Consider the following 12,388-nt stretch of genomic DNA (forward strand, 5'->3'; position numbering starts at 1 on the left):
GGGGCAAGGCCAGATGGCTACAGTAAAGTAGTGAGGAACAGGTATGTTAGCCCCAGGCTAAACAAATCCCTGGTACCACGGTAACCAAATGGCAGTTGTTCCAGGTTAATCAAGATACCTGGGGCCAATTAAGATCCTTCTAGAAGGCAGGAGAGACAGCTAGATTGATTGGGACACCTGAAGCCAATCAAGGACTGGCTGGAACTAGTTAAAAGCCTCTCAGTTAGTCAGTGCGGTGTGGGTGTCAGGAGCTATAGGAGAGAGCTGTGCTGTTGGAGGAATGAAGTAGTACGAATCCATATCAGGTGCAAGGAAGGAGGCCCTGAGGTAATTGTGAAGAAGATATTGAGTGGGGGCTGCTGTGGGGAAGTAGCCCAGGGAATTGTACATGCTCTATTTCCAAAAAGTCAGCTTTCCTAGCTGCTAAATTTAGGGTCCCTGGGCTGGAGCCCGGAGTAGAGGGTGGGCCCAGGCTCCCCCTCCCCTCCCTGATTAATCACTGATACTGGGAGACAACAGAGACTGTGTGAGGGAGGGTTGTTTCTCCTCACCTCCCTTGCTGGCTTATGATGAAAATGGCTCAGTAGACTGTGAACCTCGCCTCTAGAGAGAGAAGGGCTATGTGGAGGGTCACAGTGAGCCTCTGAGGCTAGCAAAAATCTGTCAGGAAACGCTAGACCCACGGAGTCAAGGACAGAACTTTGTCACAATACCCAAAAATATTTAAATAAGTGGTATTCTATTATTTAACAGTGTGATTAATCGCAATTTATTTTTTTAATTGTGCAATTAATCACGATTATTTGTTTAATTGCTTAACAGCCCTAGTCTTCACTAAGCTCTACAGCGGCGCAGTTGCTACAGACAAGTGCTTTCCCTTGTGTAACACTAGGGATTTGTACGCTAGGTTATAGACATAGGTGGCTAAAACCAAGACAAGGCCTTAATCCCAAAACGTACATGAGCCAACAAGTCAATCAAGATAGTCCCTCTCCAGCACCTCTGCCATGTTTAGCTTCTATGCTCTCCCAGAGTAATCAAGGATGTTTGCTGCTGGCTACACAAAAACCCTATTTTTGGCTTTCTACTCTTCCTGAAATAAAGTCTCCCCTTTCTCATTAGTACCTGCCTGTCCTTTAGGGATATGCTGTGTTCACAGCTCTGTCTGTTTGAAAGAGTCAGGAACTCCACCCATATGTTACACTTCCACCAGCACTATTTCTGGGTCTTAATCCTTTGTGCTTGTGGTCTGCAGCTATCTGAGCGTTGGCAGCTTTAAGGAAGGGGAAAGAACTGTTTTTGGGGTGGGGGGGGACAAATATCATACCTTTCCTAAAGTTTATCCTATCAGGGGAGTGTTACGAACAGTCTTCCACTTCCCTTGGAAAGATTAATTGTAAGCACATAATAAAATGACATGATAGTTTTATTTCAGTATTTCTCAACCTCTTCTGGTTCGCAAAAGTAAAAATTGTTTAAATGATAAACTACTACTACATTTAACCTCACAAGCTTTAAAGGTTTTGGCTGCCCTGAAGTTATTCTGAAAAGTTTCTTCTCTTGTCTTTGGATTGTAATACAATTTTCAATGCCTCGTGACCCTGCCCCAGCAGTTGCGACCCACCAGTTAAGAAATACAGAAGACTAATTCACCTCCCTGGCATACAGGATTGTTTGTCCATTTATCAGTTTTACAGTCTAGTTTTAAATGTCTCAAGTAATAGGCTACTCAGACTTACGAGAGAGAGAGCGAGCGCACGCACACAGATGGGAACAGTCACGCACTAGCAGTAAAGGGGACTATTGTTAAAGTTATTTGTATCACAGTAGAAACTAGAGGTCACAAGATGAAGCCCCCTCCCCCCCACCCCCTTGTATTGGATGTTGCACAGTCACAAAGTAGGTCTTCATGGCAGAGTTTGCCCCGGTAATTGGTACCTAGGTCTGAGCATGCAGGTTAGCCTAGCCCAGGTCTGAGCAGCCACACTGCAAGTCATACTTTAGTTACTCTCTTCTCACCAGTGTTGCATTCTCCCATGTGGCTCACTGGATTTCTGGGGGAATATCCTATCATTCTTTGTGCTGCAGTCAGGTGAGCTGCTCAATGGATTCTTTCCCAGTGACTTGTGGGAGAACTTGCATGTTCTTCTGGGCACATGGGGGAAATTGGGAAGGCATTGGAAGACTATCAGCACTACATCCTCAATGCACAGTGGATGGGTTACCACCCCAGAGTGGAACCTGGGCTGAAAACACCACTCAATTCAGGTGAGGAGTTTGCATGTGTGGATGGGAGGGCATTGGGGCAACACCCAGGTAAAAACCTCAGCTAATTCTGCAGTGAAGTTATACCCACAGGGAGAGAGTCTCTGCCCTAAAGAGTTTATCTTAACTAATGGTGAAATTTTCAAAAGCACTTAGTTACTGAGGCCTGGTCTACCCTGGGGGGCGGGAAATCAATCTAACTTATGCAACTTCAGTCGACGTACTTAGACCTACTCACTGCGGTGTTTTCACTGCGATGAGTCGACTGCTGCCGCTCCCCCGTCGACTCCGCCTGCACCTCTCGCGGTGGTGGAGTTCAGGAGTTGACGGGAGAGCGCTCGGGGGTCGATATATCATGTCTAGACTAGATGCAATAAATCGACCCCCGCTGGATAGCTCGCTGCCCGCCGATCCAGCGAGTAGTGTCGACATACCCTTAGAAGCCTAAATCCCATTAAAATAAATCAATGGAGCTTAGGCTCTTAAGTCACTTAGGAGCTTTTGAAAATGTTATTGTACAAGGGGCATGATCTGGCTGACAGTAGTAGGACCTACCTGCATCAAAGTGATAAATAATCTAAATGAACATGAGAAAGGAAGGATTATTACACTTATTTCACACAATTGTGGAACAGAGAGACTGAGGGCTTGTCTATACTTGAAACTCTACAGCAGCACAGGTGCACCACTGCAGCGCTGACACTACCTATGCTGACAGGAAGGGTTGTCCCATCATCTTAGATAATCCACCTCCCTGAGAGGCAGCAGCTAGGTTGACAGAAGAATTCTTCCATCAACTTAGTGTTGTGAACACTGGAGGTTAGATTGGCTTAACTATGCTGCTCACGGCTGTGTATTTTTCACACCCCCAAGTGACGTAGCTAAATTGACCTAACTTTTTAGGGTAGAACAGGCCACAGTGACTTGCTCGAGATCACACAGCAAGTCTCTGGCAGACAACAAAATTGACCCCCTTATCTCCACAATCCCAGTCTAATGCCCCAACTACAAGGCCATCCTTCCTCTCATAGGCAGACTAGAGAATCAGATTGGCTTAGGCTCTGTATTGTGAAAGGAACCATTTTCTAGTAACCTAAGGGAGGGACTGGAAATCAGGATTAATGTGTTCTAGTCCCAGTATTGTCATACACTCGCTCTGTGAACATGGATGAACCACCTCCCTGAGATACAGCACACACAAGGGATGGAAAATCTTAATTCAGTCACGTTTCCCAATACTTTCAAATCCTTGGAAGCTGACAAAAGAGCACAAAGGCTATTTAATACATACCTTCTTGTCCCTTCAATTATCATCTTCAGACAATGTTTAAAGATATCCTCAAATGATCCAATGAGCTGACCGTTCTACAGACAAAGAAAGAACAACTTGATTTGTTACAAGTTTTCTCTGAGGAAAGTTACATAGTCCATGCCAAGAGCAGAGTTCAGCCAAACAGACTGGGAAAGACTCTGGTAGCCTCCCCACACCTTCAAGGAACAATGGGGCAATGCCAACCAAAGTTTGAAGGTCATTTTTTAAAAGGCTGCCCATAAAGTTAATAAAACCTGGTTTCATTTGGTAACATGGCAATAGCCTCCTAGGGAGGCCAGGATTCATCCACGTAAACAAGCCATGGATATTTGGGTTGCCTGGCAATTCAAGGATTCTAATGGGCAGTAAATACTTCTGACAAGACTCATCTAAATTCTTGGGCAAAGTCAAGGAATATCCCTCCATGGTTGTTGCACGGGCATTGCCTTTGATGTGCTGTCACTCTGAAGGGTAGGAGAGCCTTCCAAGGACCTGCTCCATAGCAGCCCCAAGATGTTAGCTCGTGGTATTTACTAGACCGCAGAGAGGAAATGCTTGTGCATTCTCAACTCCCTTGGGGGGCAACTTACCTCAACTTGCTCGTGTTTAGCATCGAGAAAAGGACCAAACTGGAACAAGAAAACAAGAAGTCAAGAAAGGAATTCAAAGAGAGAAAAATCTATCCCTTGCATCCTGCCTGCTCACTGACTGGTGCTCCAGCCCTGAACTGTGACCCAGGCTGCATTAAACATAGGTAATATACAAGATGCAGCTGGAAAGAAAGTTTTCTAGAGACTAGAACAGAGACTGGGAACCAAGACTCTTGGGTTCTATCTCCTGGCTCAGGGAAGGTGTGTGGTCAAATGGACAACAGAGGAAGGAGAGCCAGGATTCCTGAGTTAAGGAGGGAACATAACTTAGTGAATGATAGCAGGGGACTGGGAGTCAGGTCTACTGGGCAGAAGTGGGCATAGAACAACTACGTCACTTTGCACTTCTGTGCCTCAGTTTCCCCACCCAAGGGCCAATGTCTAACTTAAGGGCTGTAATGTGGATTAGTGGGCAGGGCACTGGGCTGGAACCCTGGAGACCTGGGTTCTAGTCCCAGCTCTGCTACTGGCCTCTGAGTGATGTTAGGCAAGTCACTTTCCTCTCTCTATGCCTCAGTTTCTCCATCTATAAAATGGGGATTATGCTACTTGCCTCCTTTGTAAAGCACTCTGAGAAGTGCTATCAGAGCAAGGGAAGCTGTGTGGTTGATCATATACTGGGAAAGTGCTTTGTGATCACTGAACATAGGTTTTGCAACATTGGATACGAATGGTCCATTTAGCTCAGTCTATTGGCCATCACCAGATGCTTTAGAAAGAGGAGCCTCTTGGAGGACAATTATGGGGATCGCCTTGTTGTTCTTCGAGTGCTTATTCATGTCAATTCCAATCAGGTGTGTGCGTGCGCACGTGCACAGTAGCTGGAAGATTTTTTTCCCCTAGCATAGTTATTCTCAAACTTTTGTACTGGTGACGCCTTTCACACAGCAAGCCTCTGAGTGTGACCCCCCCCTTATAAATTAAAAAAACACTTTTTAATATATTTAACATTATAAATGCTGGAGGCGAAGCAGGGTTTGGGGCGGAGGCTGGCAGCTTGTGACCCCCCCCCCCATGTAAGAACCTCGCGACCCCAGTTTGAGAATCCCCACCCTAGCAGCAACTGTGGCCTGGGAGCCCCCTACAGTTGCGCCTTCATGGCGCCTAATATAGAGCCCTGCCGACCCTATACCCCCTCAGTTCCTTCTTACCACCAGTGACAGTAGCTGGAACTTCCCCTTGCTCTTTTCTTGCTCCGGCAAGTGGATTAGCAGAGCTTTATACACTGTACATAGTTAGTTTCCAGTAGTTGCTATAGTTTAGTAGTTCTTTATAAATTTCAGTTACAGGGGGTTCCCCCCACATTTGTTACCAGGACATGCCGTGATCCCTGGGCTTTAAGACTTGCCAGATTTGGGCAAAGTGCATGCCAAAAAGTGACCCCCATACTTCCTGCTTATAGTGCCTGGGCAAGGGTCACCAGAAAGACCACTGCAAGATCTGTTGGGAATTCCGACTGAGAACCGTTAAGGAGAGGGAGCAGTGTGTCAAAATTCTCCTTATGGAGGCAGCTCTCAGACCTCAGTCGGACCCAGGCGCCGCTGATCCTGCTCCCAGCACGTTGTCTTCGGCACAAAGTGCTCCCGCGCTGTCTTTGAAGGATGCGGCGTTGAAGAAAGATGCTGGCAAGGAAGCTCAGCACAGTCATGGAGCCTCTCGGGGACATTCCAGCCTTCGGCACCAGTCCCAATCGCCGGTGCAGAAGAAATAGAGGTCAATCTCCCTCAGGGACCAGCCACCAGTGGCATCTCAGTCGGGCCACGGCTCGGAGACTCAGAGTGGGGCCACGTTGACTCCTGCCTAGGTGAGACAGTCGAGACTGGGCCCATTTTGCTCACCACATCTATGGAGCATCTACCGCTCTTATACACACCAGAGGCTTTCGAGGCGGCGCAGGATCTATTGAGGCTCACGGCGCCGTTTTCGCCGCTGAGAAAGGAGAGCGTCCCGGCACTGCAGCTTCCATCCTGGCACCCCGTGCAGTCTAAGGAAAAGCCAGCAATGATGGCACGCTGATCCCCATCACCTCGGCACCCTTCTACTCCAGCACCGCCATCCAGGGAGCGCAGTCGGTCCCCTGCTTCTCGACACTACCTCAAGAGGAGCAGTGCTACCCTGGTCCTCCTACTCGGAGTCAGATTCATACCGCTCCGACTATAGCAGGAGCAGAAGATCCTCCTCATAGCACCATAGGCAGTCCCGCCCAAAGCAGTGGGCCCCTCAATGGCAAAATCCCAGAGTCCAAAAGGACCGCTGCAGTGGCTTTCCATCAAGCCCAGGGTCGGAGCCAGGGGTCCCAATTGGGTGCAGCATCAGTGGTGTCCGCAATGTTTGTTCCGTCATGATTGACACTGAAGCCAGTGTCTCAGTCATTAACACCATTACCTTCAGCACCGGAGGCATCAGCTATGGCACACCCTCGGCACTGACGCTACAGGAACCCCGGTACACATGTTGCACCAGGTGCCGGCACCAGGATGGGGCCTGACATCAGCACTGACACCTGCGCCTTTCACAGCACCAGGACCAGGACCAGGCCAACCTACCACAGTTGCCACAGGGACAAGAGATCCCTCAGGTGGGAATGGTAAGGAGCAACCACCTCTCCTGGTGGTCTCCTCCTCCGCATCAGATGAGGCCCTAGCGCAGGGGCGGGCAAACTTTTTGGCCTGAGGGCCACATCAGAAAATAGAAATTGTATGGCGGGCCATGAATGCTCACAAAATTGGGGTTGGGGTGCGGGAGGGGGTGAGGGCTCTGGTTGGGGGGTGCTGGCTCTGGGGTGGGGCTGGAGATGAGAAGATTGGGGTGTAGGAAGGTGATCTGGGCTGGGACCAAGGGGTTCAGAGGGCAGGAGGAGGATCAGGGCTGGGGCACGGGGTTGTGGCATGGAGAGAGGCTCAGGGGTGCAGGCTCCGAGCGGTGCTTACCTCGAGCGGCTCCCGGAAGCAGTGGCATGTCCCTTCTCCAGCTCCTACGTGGAGGCGCAGTCAGGCGGCTCTGCACGCTGCCCCATCCGCAGGCACTGCTCCTGCAGCTCCCATTGGAGCGCTGGAGGGGGACCATTGGAGCACGTAGGAGCTGGAGCGGGGCCATGCTTCGGTTTCCGGGAGCCACATGGGGCGGCCCCCGACCCAGCATCCCGGCTGGAGTGCCGGAGCAGGGCAAGCCCCAGACCCTGCTCCCCAGCACGAGCTTGCGGGCCGTAGTTTACCCACCCCTGCCCTAGAGAGGACTTCAGTAGCTCCAGCTCTAGAAGACTCCAGGGTGTTGCAGCAGCTGCTGCGCCAGGTTGCCCAGGGTCTGGGCATGAAGGCGGAGGAAGTTATGGATGATGCGTCCCTACGGTGGACATCCTGGCTCCCTCTGGCCCTGCCCGTATCGCCCTACCACTGATAAAGACAATCACAGACGTGACCAAGACCCTTTAGCAGACCCCAACCTCATTGCCACCTATGGCCAAGCCCAATGAGCGCCAGTACTTTGTGCCCTCCAAGGGCAATGAACACCTCTATTCCCACCCTCAGCCTGGATTTACTGGTGGTGGACGCCGCTAACCAGTGGGAGATGTAAGGATTTCAAGGCCCTTCACCCATGAATAGGGAGACAAAAAAATTAGATCTTTTCAGGCAAAAGGTTTACTCCACGGGGAGATTGCAACTCCGCATATCCAACCAGCAGGCCATCCATCATCAGCAGGTACTCCTACAATGCCTGCTCGGCGATGGCTAAATTTATGGATTGCTCCCCTCGGACTCCCTTGCTGAATTTTTGGCTTTGGTTGAGGAAGGGAAACTGATCTCCAGAGCATCCCTTCAGGTGGCACTTGACGGGGCAGATGCGGCAACCAGAGTTATGGCTACTGGAGTGGCCATGAGAAGGGGCTCATGGCTTCAGGTTTCTGGCCTCCACTTTGAGGTACAGCAAACCATCCAAGATCTGCTCTTTGAGCGTGAGACTCTCTTCTCAGAGAAGATGGACAAAAAGCTAAATAGCCTTAAAGATTCCAGAGCCACCCTCAGGTCCCTGGGCCTCTATACTCCTTCAATGCAGCTGAGACACTTCCGTCCGCAGCTCCAGCAGCGGTTCGGGCAGCAGAACTGCCAAGATAGGTCCAGAAGGAGGAATTGGAATAGCAGGAGAAGGCCACACCAACCCTCTCACCAGGGCTCGGGACAACCCAAGCCTTCGAGGGCGGTGTACCACACCTGACAATGGATCCACCCTGCCTTACATTCTCGTCCCGACTATCCCCTTTCTACCGTGCATAGTCCTGTATCACCTTGGACTGATGGGTGCTCCGCACGGTAGAGAGGCGATACTCCATCCAATTCTGTGCCCTCCCACCCTTCCCCGTCCCTCTTCAGGGACCCTTCTCAGGAGCAGCTCCTTATCCAGGAGATGCAGCTGCTCCTATCTTTAGGGACAGTGGAGGAGGTTCCTCAGGAGCAAAGGGGTGAGGGCTTTTATTCCTGGTATTTCCTAATATCAAAAGCCAAAGGCAGCCTCAGGCCATCCTGGACCTGCGACAACTCAACAAGTTCATGAAGAAACTCAAGTTCCACATGGTCTCTCTGGCCTCCATCATTCCTTCATTGGATCCAGCAGACTGGAATGTCGCCCTCGACTTGAAGGATGCGTACCTTCATATCGCGATCACCCAGCCCCACAGGAAGTACCTCAGGTTTGTGGTGAACAACACCCACTACCAATTTACAGTCCTCCCTTTCGGCCTGTCAGCAGCACCTCATGTTTTCACCAAGTGCATGGCAGTCGTCACTGCGTTTCTGTGCAGGCATCAGGTACAGGTGTTTCCTTATCTCGACAACTGGCTGATCAAGGGTCGCTCCAAGACCCAAGTAGAAGCTCAGATCAGATTAATCAGAATCACCTTTGACAACCTGAGTCTCCTTCTAAATTAAGTGAAATTGACTCTGTCCCCGGTCCAGAGGATAGAATTTATAGGGGAAATATTGGACTCGACCCAGGACAGGGCATGCCTGCCACAAGCGAGGTTTCAGGCCCTGATCAATATGATTTGAGGCCTCAGATAGTTTCACACCACCACAGCAAGAAAGAAGCCTGAAGCTTCTCAGACACATGGCTACCTGTACCTATGTGGTGCAGCATGCCAGACTAAGGCTTTGACGTCTTCAGTTGTGGCTTGTGTCAGTGTACCGCCCGGCCAGGGACAACTTGGAGAGAATCGTGACCCTGCCTCGCCTGGTCCTCAACTCCCTCCTAGGGGGCTCGACCCTCAGGAGGTATGCTCAGGGATCCCCTTCGCCAGTCAGCAGCCATCTCTGTCGCTAGTGATGGATGCATAAGACTTGAGCTGAGGAGTACATCTAGGAGACCGCAGGACTCGGGGTCTCTGATCTCAGGCAGATCTGGCTCTTCACTTCAACATCAGAGAATTGAGAGCAGTGAGTCTGGCATGCCAGACCTTCCGGGCATACTTAACGGGACAATGTGTATCAGTTATGACGGACACCATCATGGCAATGTTCTATATCAACAAACGGGGGGGTGAATGCTCCTCTCCCCTGTGCCAGGAAGTCCTCATGCTGTGGGACTTCTGTGTAGAACATTCATTACACCTGCAAGCATCGTACCTCCCTGGGGTACAGAACGAGCTGGCGGATCACCTCAGCAGGTCATTTCACGGCCATGAGTGGTCCCTTTGCCTGGACGTCGCAATTTCAATCTTCCAGAGGTGGGGCTTTCCCCAGATAGACCTATTCGCCATGCGATACAACAGGAAGTGCCAGCAGTTCTGCTCCTTCCAAAAAAATCACAGCCCGGGCTCCAGGCGGACGTTTTCTTCCTCCATTGGGGAGGTTGTCTCCTATACATCTTTCCGCCCATACTGCTCATTCACAAGGAATTCCTCAAGATCCGGATGGAACAAGCTCAGGTCATATTGATAGCACCAGCCTGCCCAGTCAGCACTGGTACACATCTCTCCTAGACGTGTCCGTGGAGGCCCCGTTCACCCTGCCACTCTTCCCGGACCTTCTGACACAAGATCACGGTTGTCTTCAACATCCAAACCTCGAGTTGCTTCACCTCATGGCGTGGAAGCTCCATGGTTGAACCAGATTGAGCTTTCCTGTTCAGGCCACATTAGACTGGTCCTTCTTGGCAGCAGAAAACTCTCTGAGAGCCACATACCTTGCCAAGTGGAAGAGATTTTCAGTCTGGTCAGCGCAGCACCATTCGTCCCTGACACTAGCATCAATGCAGCTTATTCTGGACTACCTCCCCCATCTGAAGCAGCAGGGGTTTCGTTATCATCAATAAGGGTGCACTTAGCCACCATCTCAGCTTTTCACCCAGGTGAGGAGGGCTGCTCTGTGTTTGCTAACCCAATGGTCAGCCAGTTCTTAAAAGGGCTCGACTGGCTATACCCCAACAGTCAGCCTGTCCCGGTCTGGGACCTCAACCTGGTCCTTTCTAGACTCATGGGACCACCTTTAGAGCCCTTGGTGACCTGCTCCCTGCTCTACCTCTCTTACAAGGTGGCGTTCCTGGTGGCAATAACTTCGGCCAGGAGGGTGTCTGAACTCAAGGCCCTAACCTCAGAGTCCCCTTATACCATTTTCTAGAAGGACAAGGTGCAGCTCAGGCCTCACCCTGCTTTCCTCACAAAAATTGTGTCACAGTTTCACATTAACCAGGACATCTTTCTCCTGGTGTTCTACCCTAACCTGCATTCTAGCAACAGGGAGCAGACTCCACTCACTAGATGTCCGCAGGGCGCTAACCTTTTACATCGAGAGAAGAAGCCGTTCAGAAAAATTGATCCAAGTTATTCGTGGCAGTAGCGGACAGAATGAAAGGCCTACCCGTGTCGTCACAACGCATTTTGTCGTGGATCACATCCTGCATCCGCGAGTGCTACAATCTGGAAGGGGTTCCCGCACCCCTGATCACTGTGCACTCCACCAAGGTGCAGGCTTCATCAACAGGGTTCCTGGCGCAGCTCCCTACTCAGGAAATCTGCAGAGCAACAACATGGTCCTCCATCCACACTTTCACCATGCACTGTGCAATTATGCAGCAGGCCCGAGACGATGCAGCCTTTGGTAGAATGGTGCTCCAATCAGTGGATGACTCCAACCCCGCCACCTGAACTTGGCCTGGGGAGTCACCTGATTGGAATTCACATGAACAAGCACCCCAAGAATTAAAAACAGTTACTCACCTTGTAACTGTTGTTCATCGAGATGTGTTGTTCATGTCCATTCCAATACCCACCTTCCTACCCCTCTGTCGGAGTAGCTGGCAAGAAGGAACTGAGGAGGTGTAGGGTCAGCAGTGCTCTATATTGGGTGCCATGAAGGCGCGACTCCAGGGGGTGCTCAGGCTGACCCTACGGTTGCTGCTAGGGGAAAAAAAAATCTTCCAGCTACTATGCACGTGCGCGCGCATACGCCTGATTGGAACGGACATGTTCGAGATGTGTTGTTCAACAGTTACAAGAAGGTAACTGTTTTCTAAGGTGCCTTTCACCTTTTCTGAATAGAAGGGTAAATCACCGACTCCCAAGGAAATTTAATAACTGCCTGTATTTGTTGGACACTCTCACAGGGATTGTGAGGCTATGGGTAACTTTACATAGTTACATACAGAAACTGGGCTTCATTTTGGTTTAAAATTCATTTTAAAACAAAGGATATAAAATGAGATTATCTATCATAAAAACGTTACTGCAACTAGTCTCTTCTGGGCAGACACGGCTTGGTTTTGAAGTCACACTAGGACCTCTAGTGGGCTAGCTGATAAACCCTATCCCTTATGTGGTACATAATCTAAAAGCTCTTCAGTTTACAGCTAGTATTGTTTAGAATTCAATTTAAAGACAATCAAAGAAGAGGCAACATGGGCTAATGGATAGAGCACTGGCCTAGCAGTCAGGAGACCCAAGTTCTATTCCCAGCTCTGCTACTGTGTGAATGTGGGCAAGTCACTTCCCCTCTCTCTGCCTGTTTCACCTCCCACTCTTTATTTGTCTTGCCTATTTGGAGCAGGGACTGTCTCACTGTATCTGTGCAACACCTTGGACAACAAAGCCCCTAACTCAGTTGGGGCTCTAGGCTATACTAGAATACCAGAGCTTCCTCTTAATGCTACTGTGCACTTTCAGTAACTTACAGGA

General features: G+C 50.1%; 1 protein-coding gene across 4 annotated transcripts in view; it reads right to left on the minus strand.

Annotated features, from left to right (window-relative positions):
- POLA2 (DNA polymerase alpha 2, accessory subunit) overlaps window positions 1-12,388 on the minus strand; it is a 52,872-nt gene that overhangs the window by 23,340 nt on the left and 17,144 nt on the right. For all 4 annotated transcript variants that reach the window (XM_042849695.2, XM_005307881.5, XM_042849697.2 and 1 more), the window contains 2 exons: window positions 4,168-4,206; window positions 3,557-3,630 (listed from right to left, as the gene is read on the minus strand). In XM_042849695.2, coding sequence (XP_042705629.1) covers window positions 3,557-3,630; window positions 4,168-4,206 — 113 coding nt within the window. The remainder of the gene's footprint in view (window positions 1-3,556; window positions 3,631-4,167; window positions 4,207-12,388) is intronic.

This window comes from Chrysemys picta, chromosome 7 (genome assembly GCF_011386835.1).
Source record: "Chrysemys picta bellii isolate R12L10 chromosome 7, ASM1138683v2, whole genome shotgun sequence".
In the NCBI taxonomy this organism is placed as follows: Eukaryota; Metazoa; Chordata; order Testudines; family Emydidae; genus Chrysemys; species Chrysemys picta.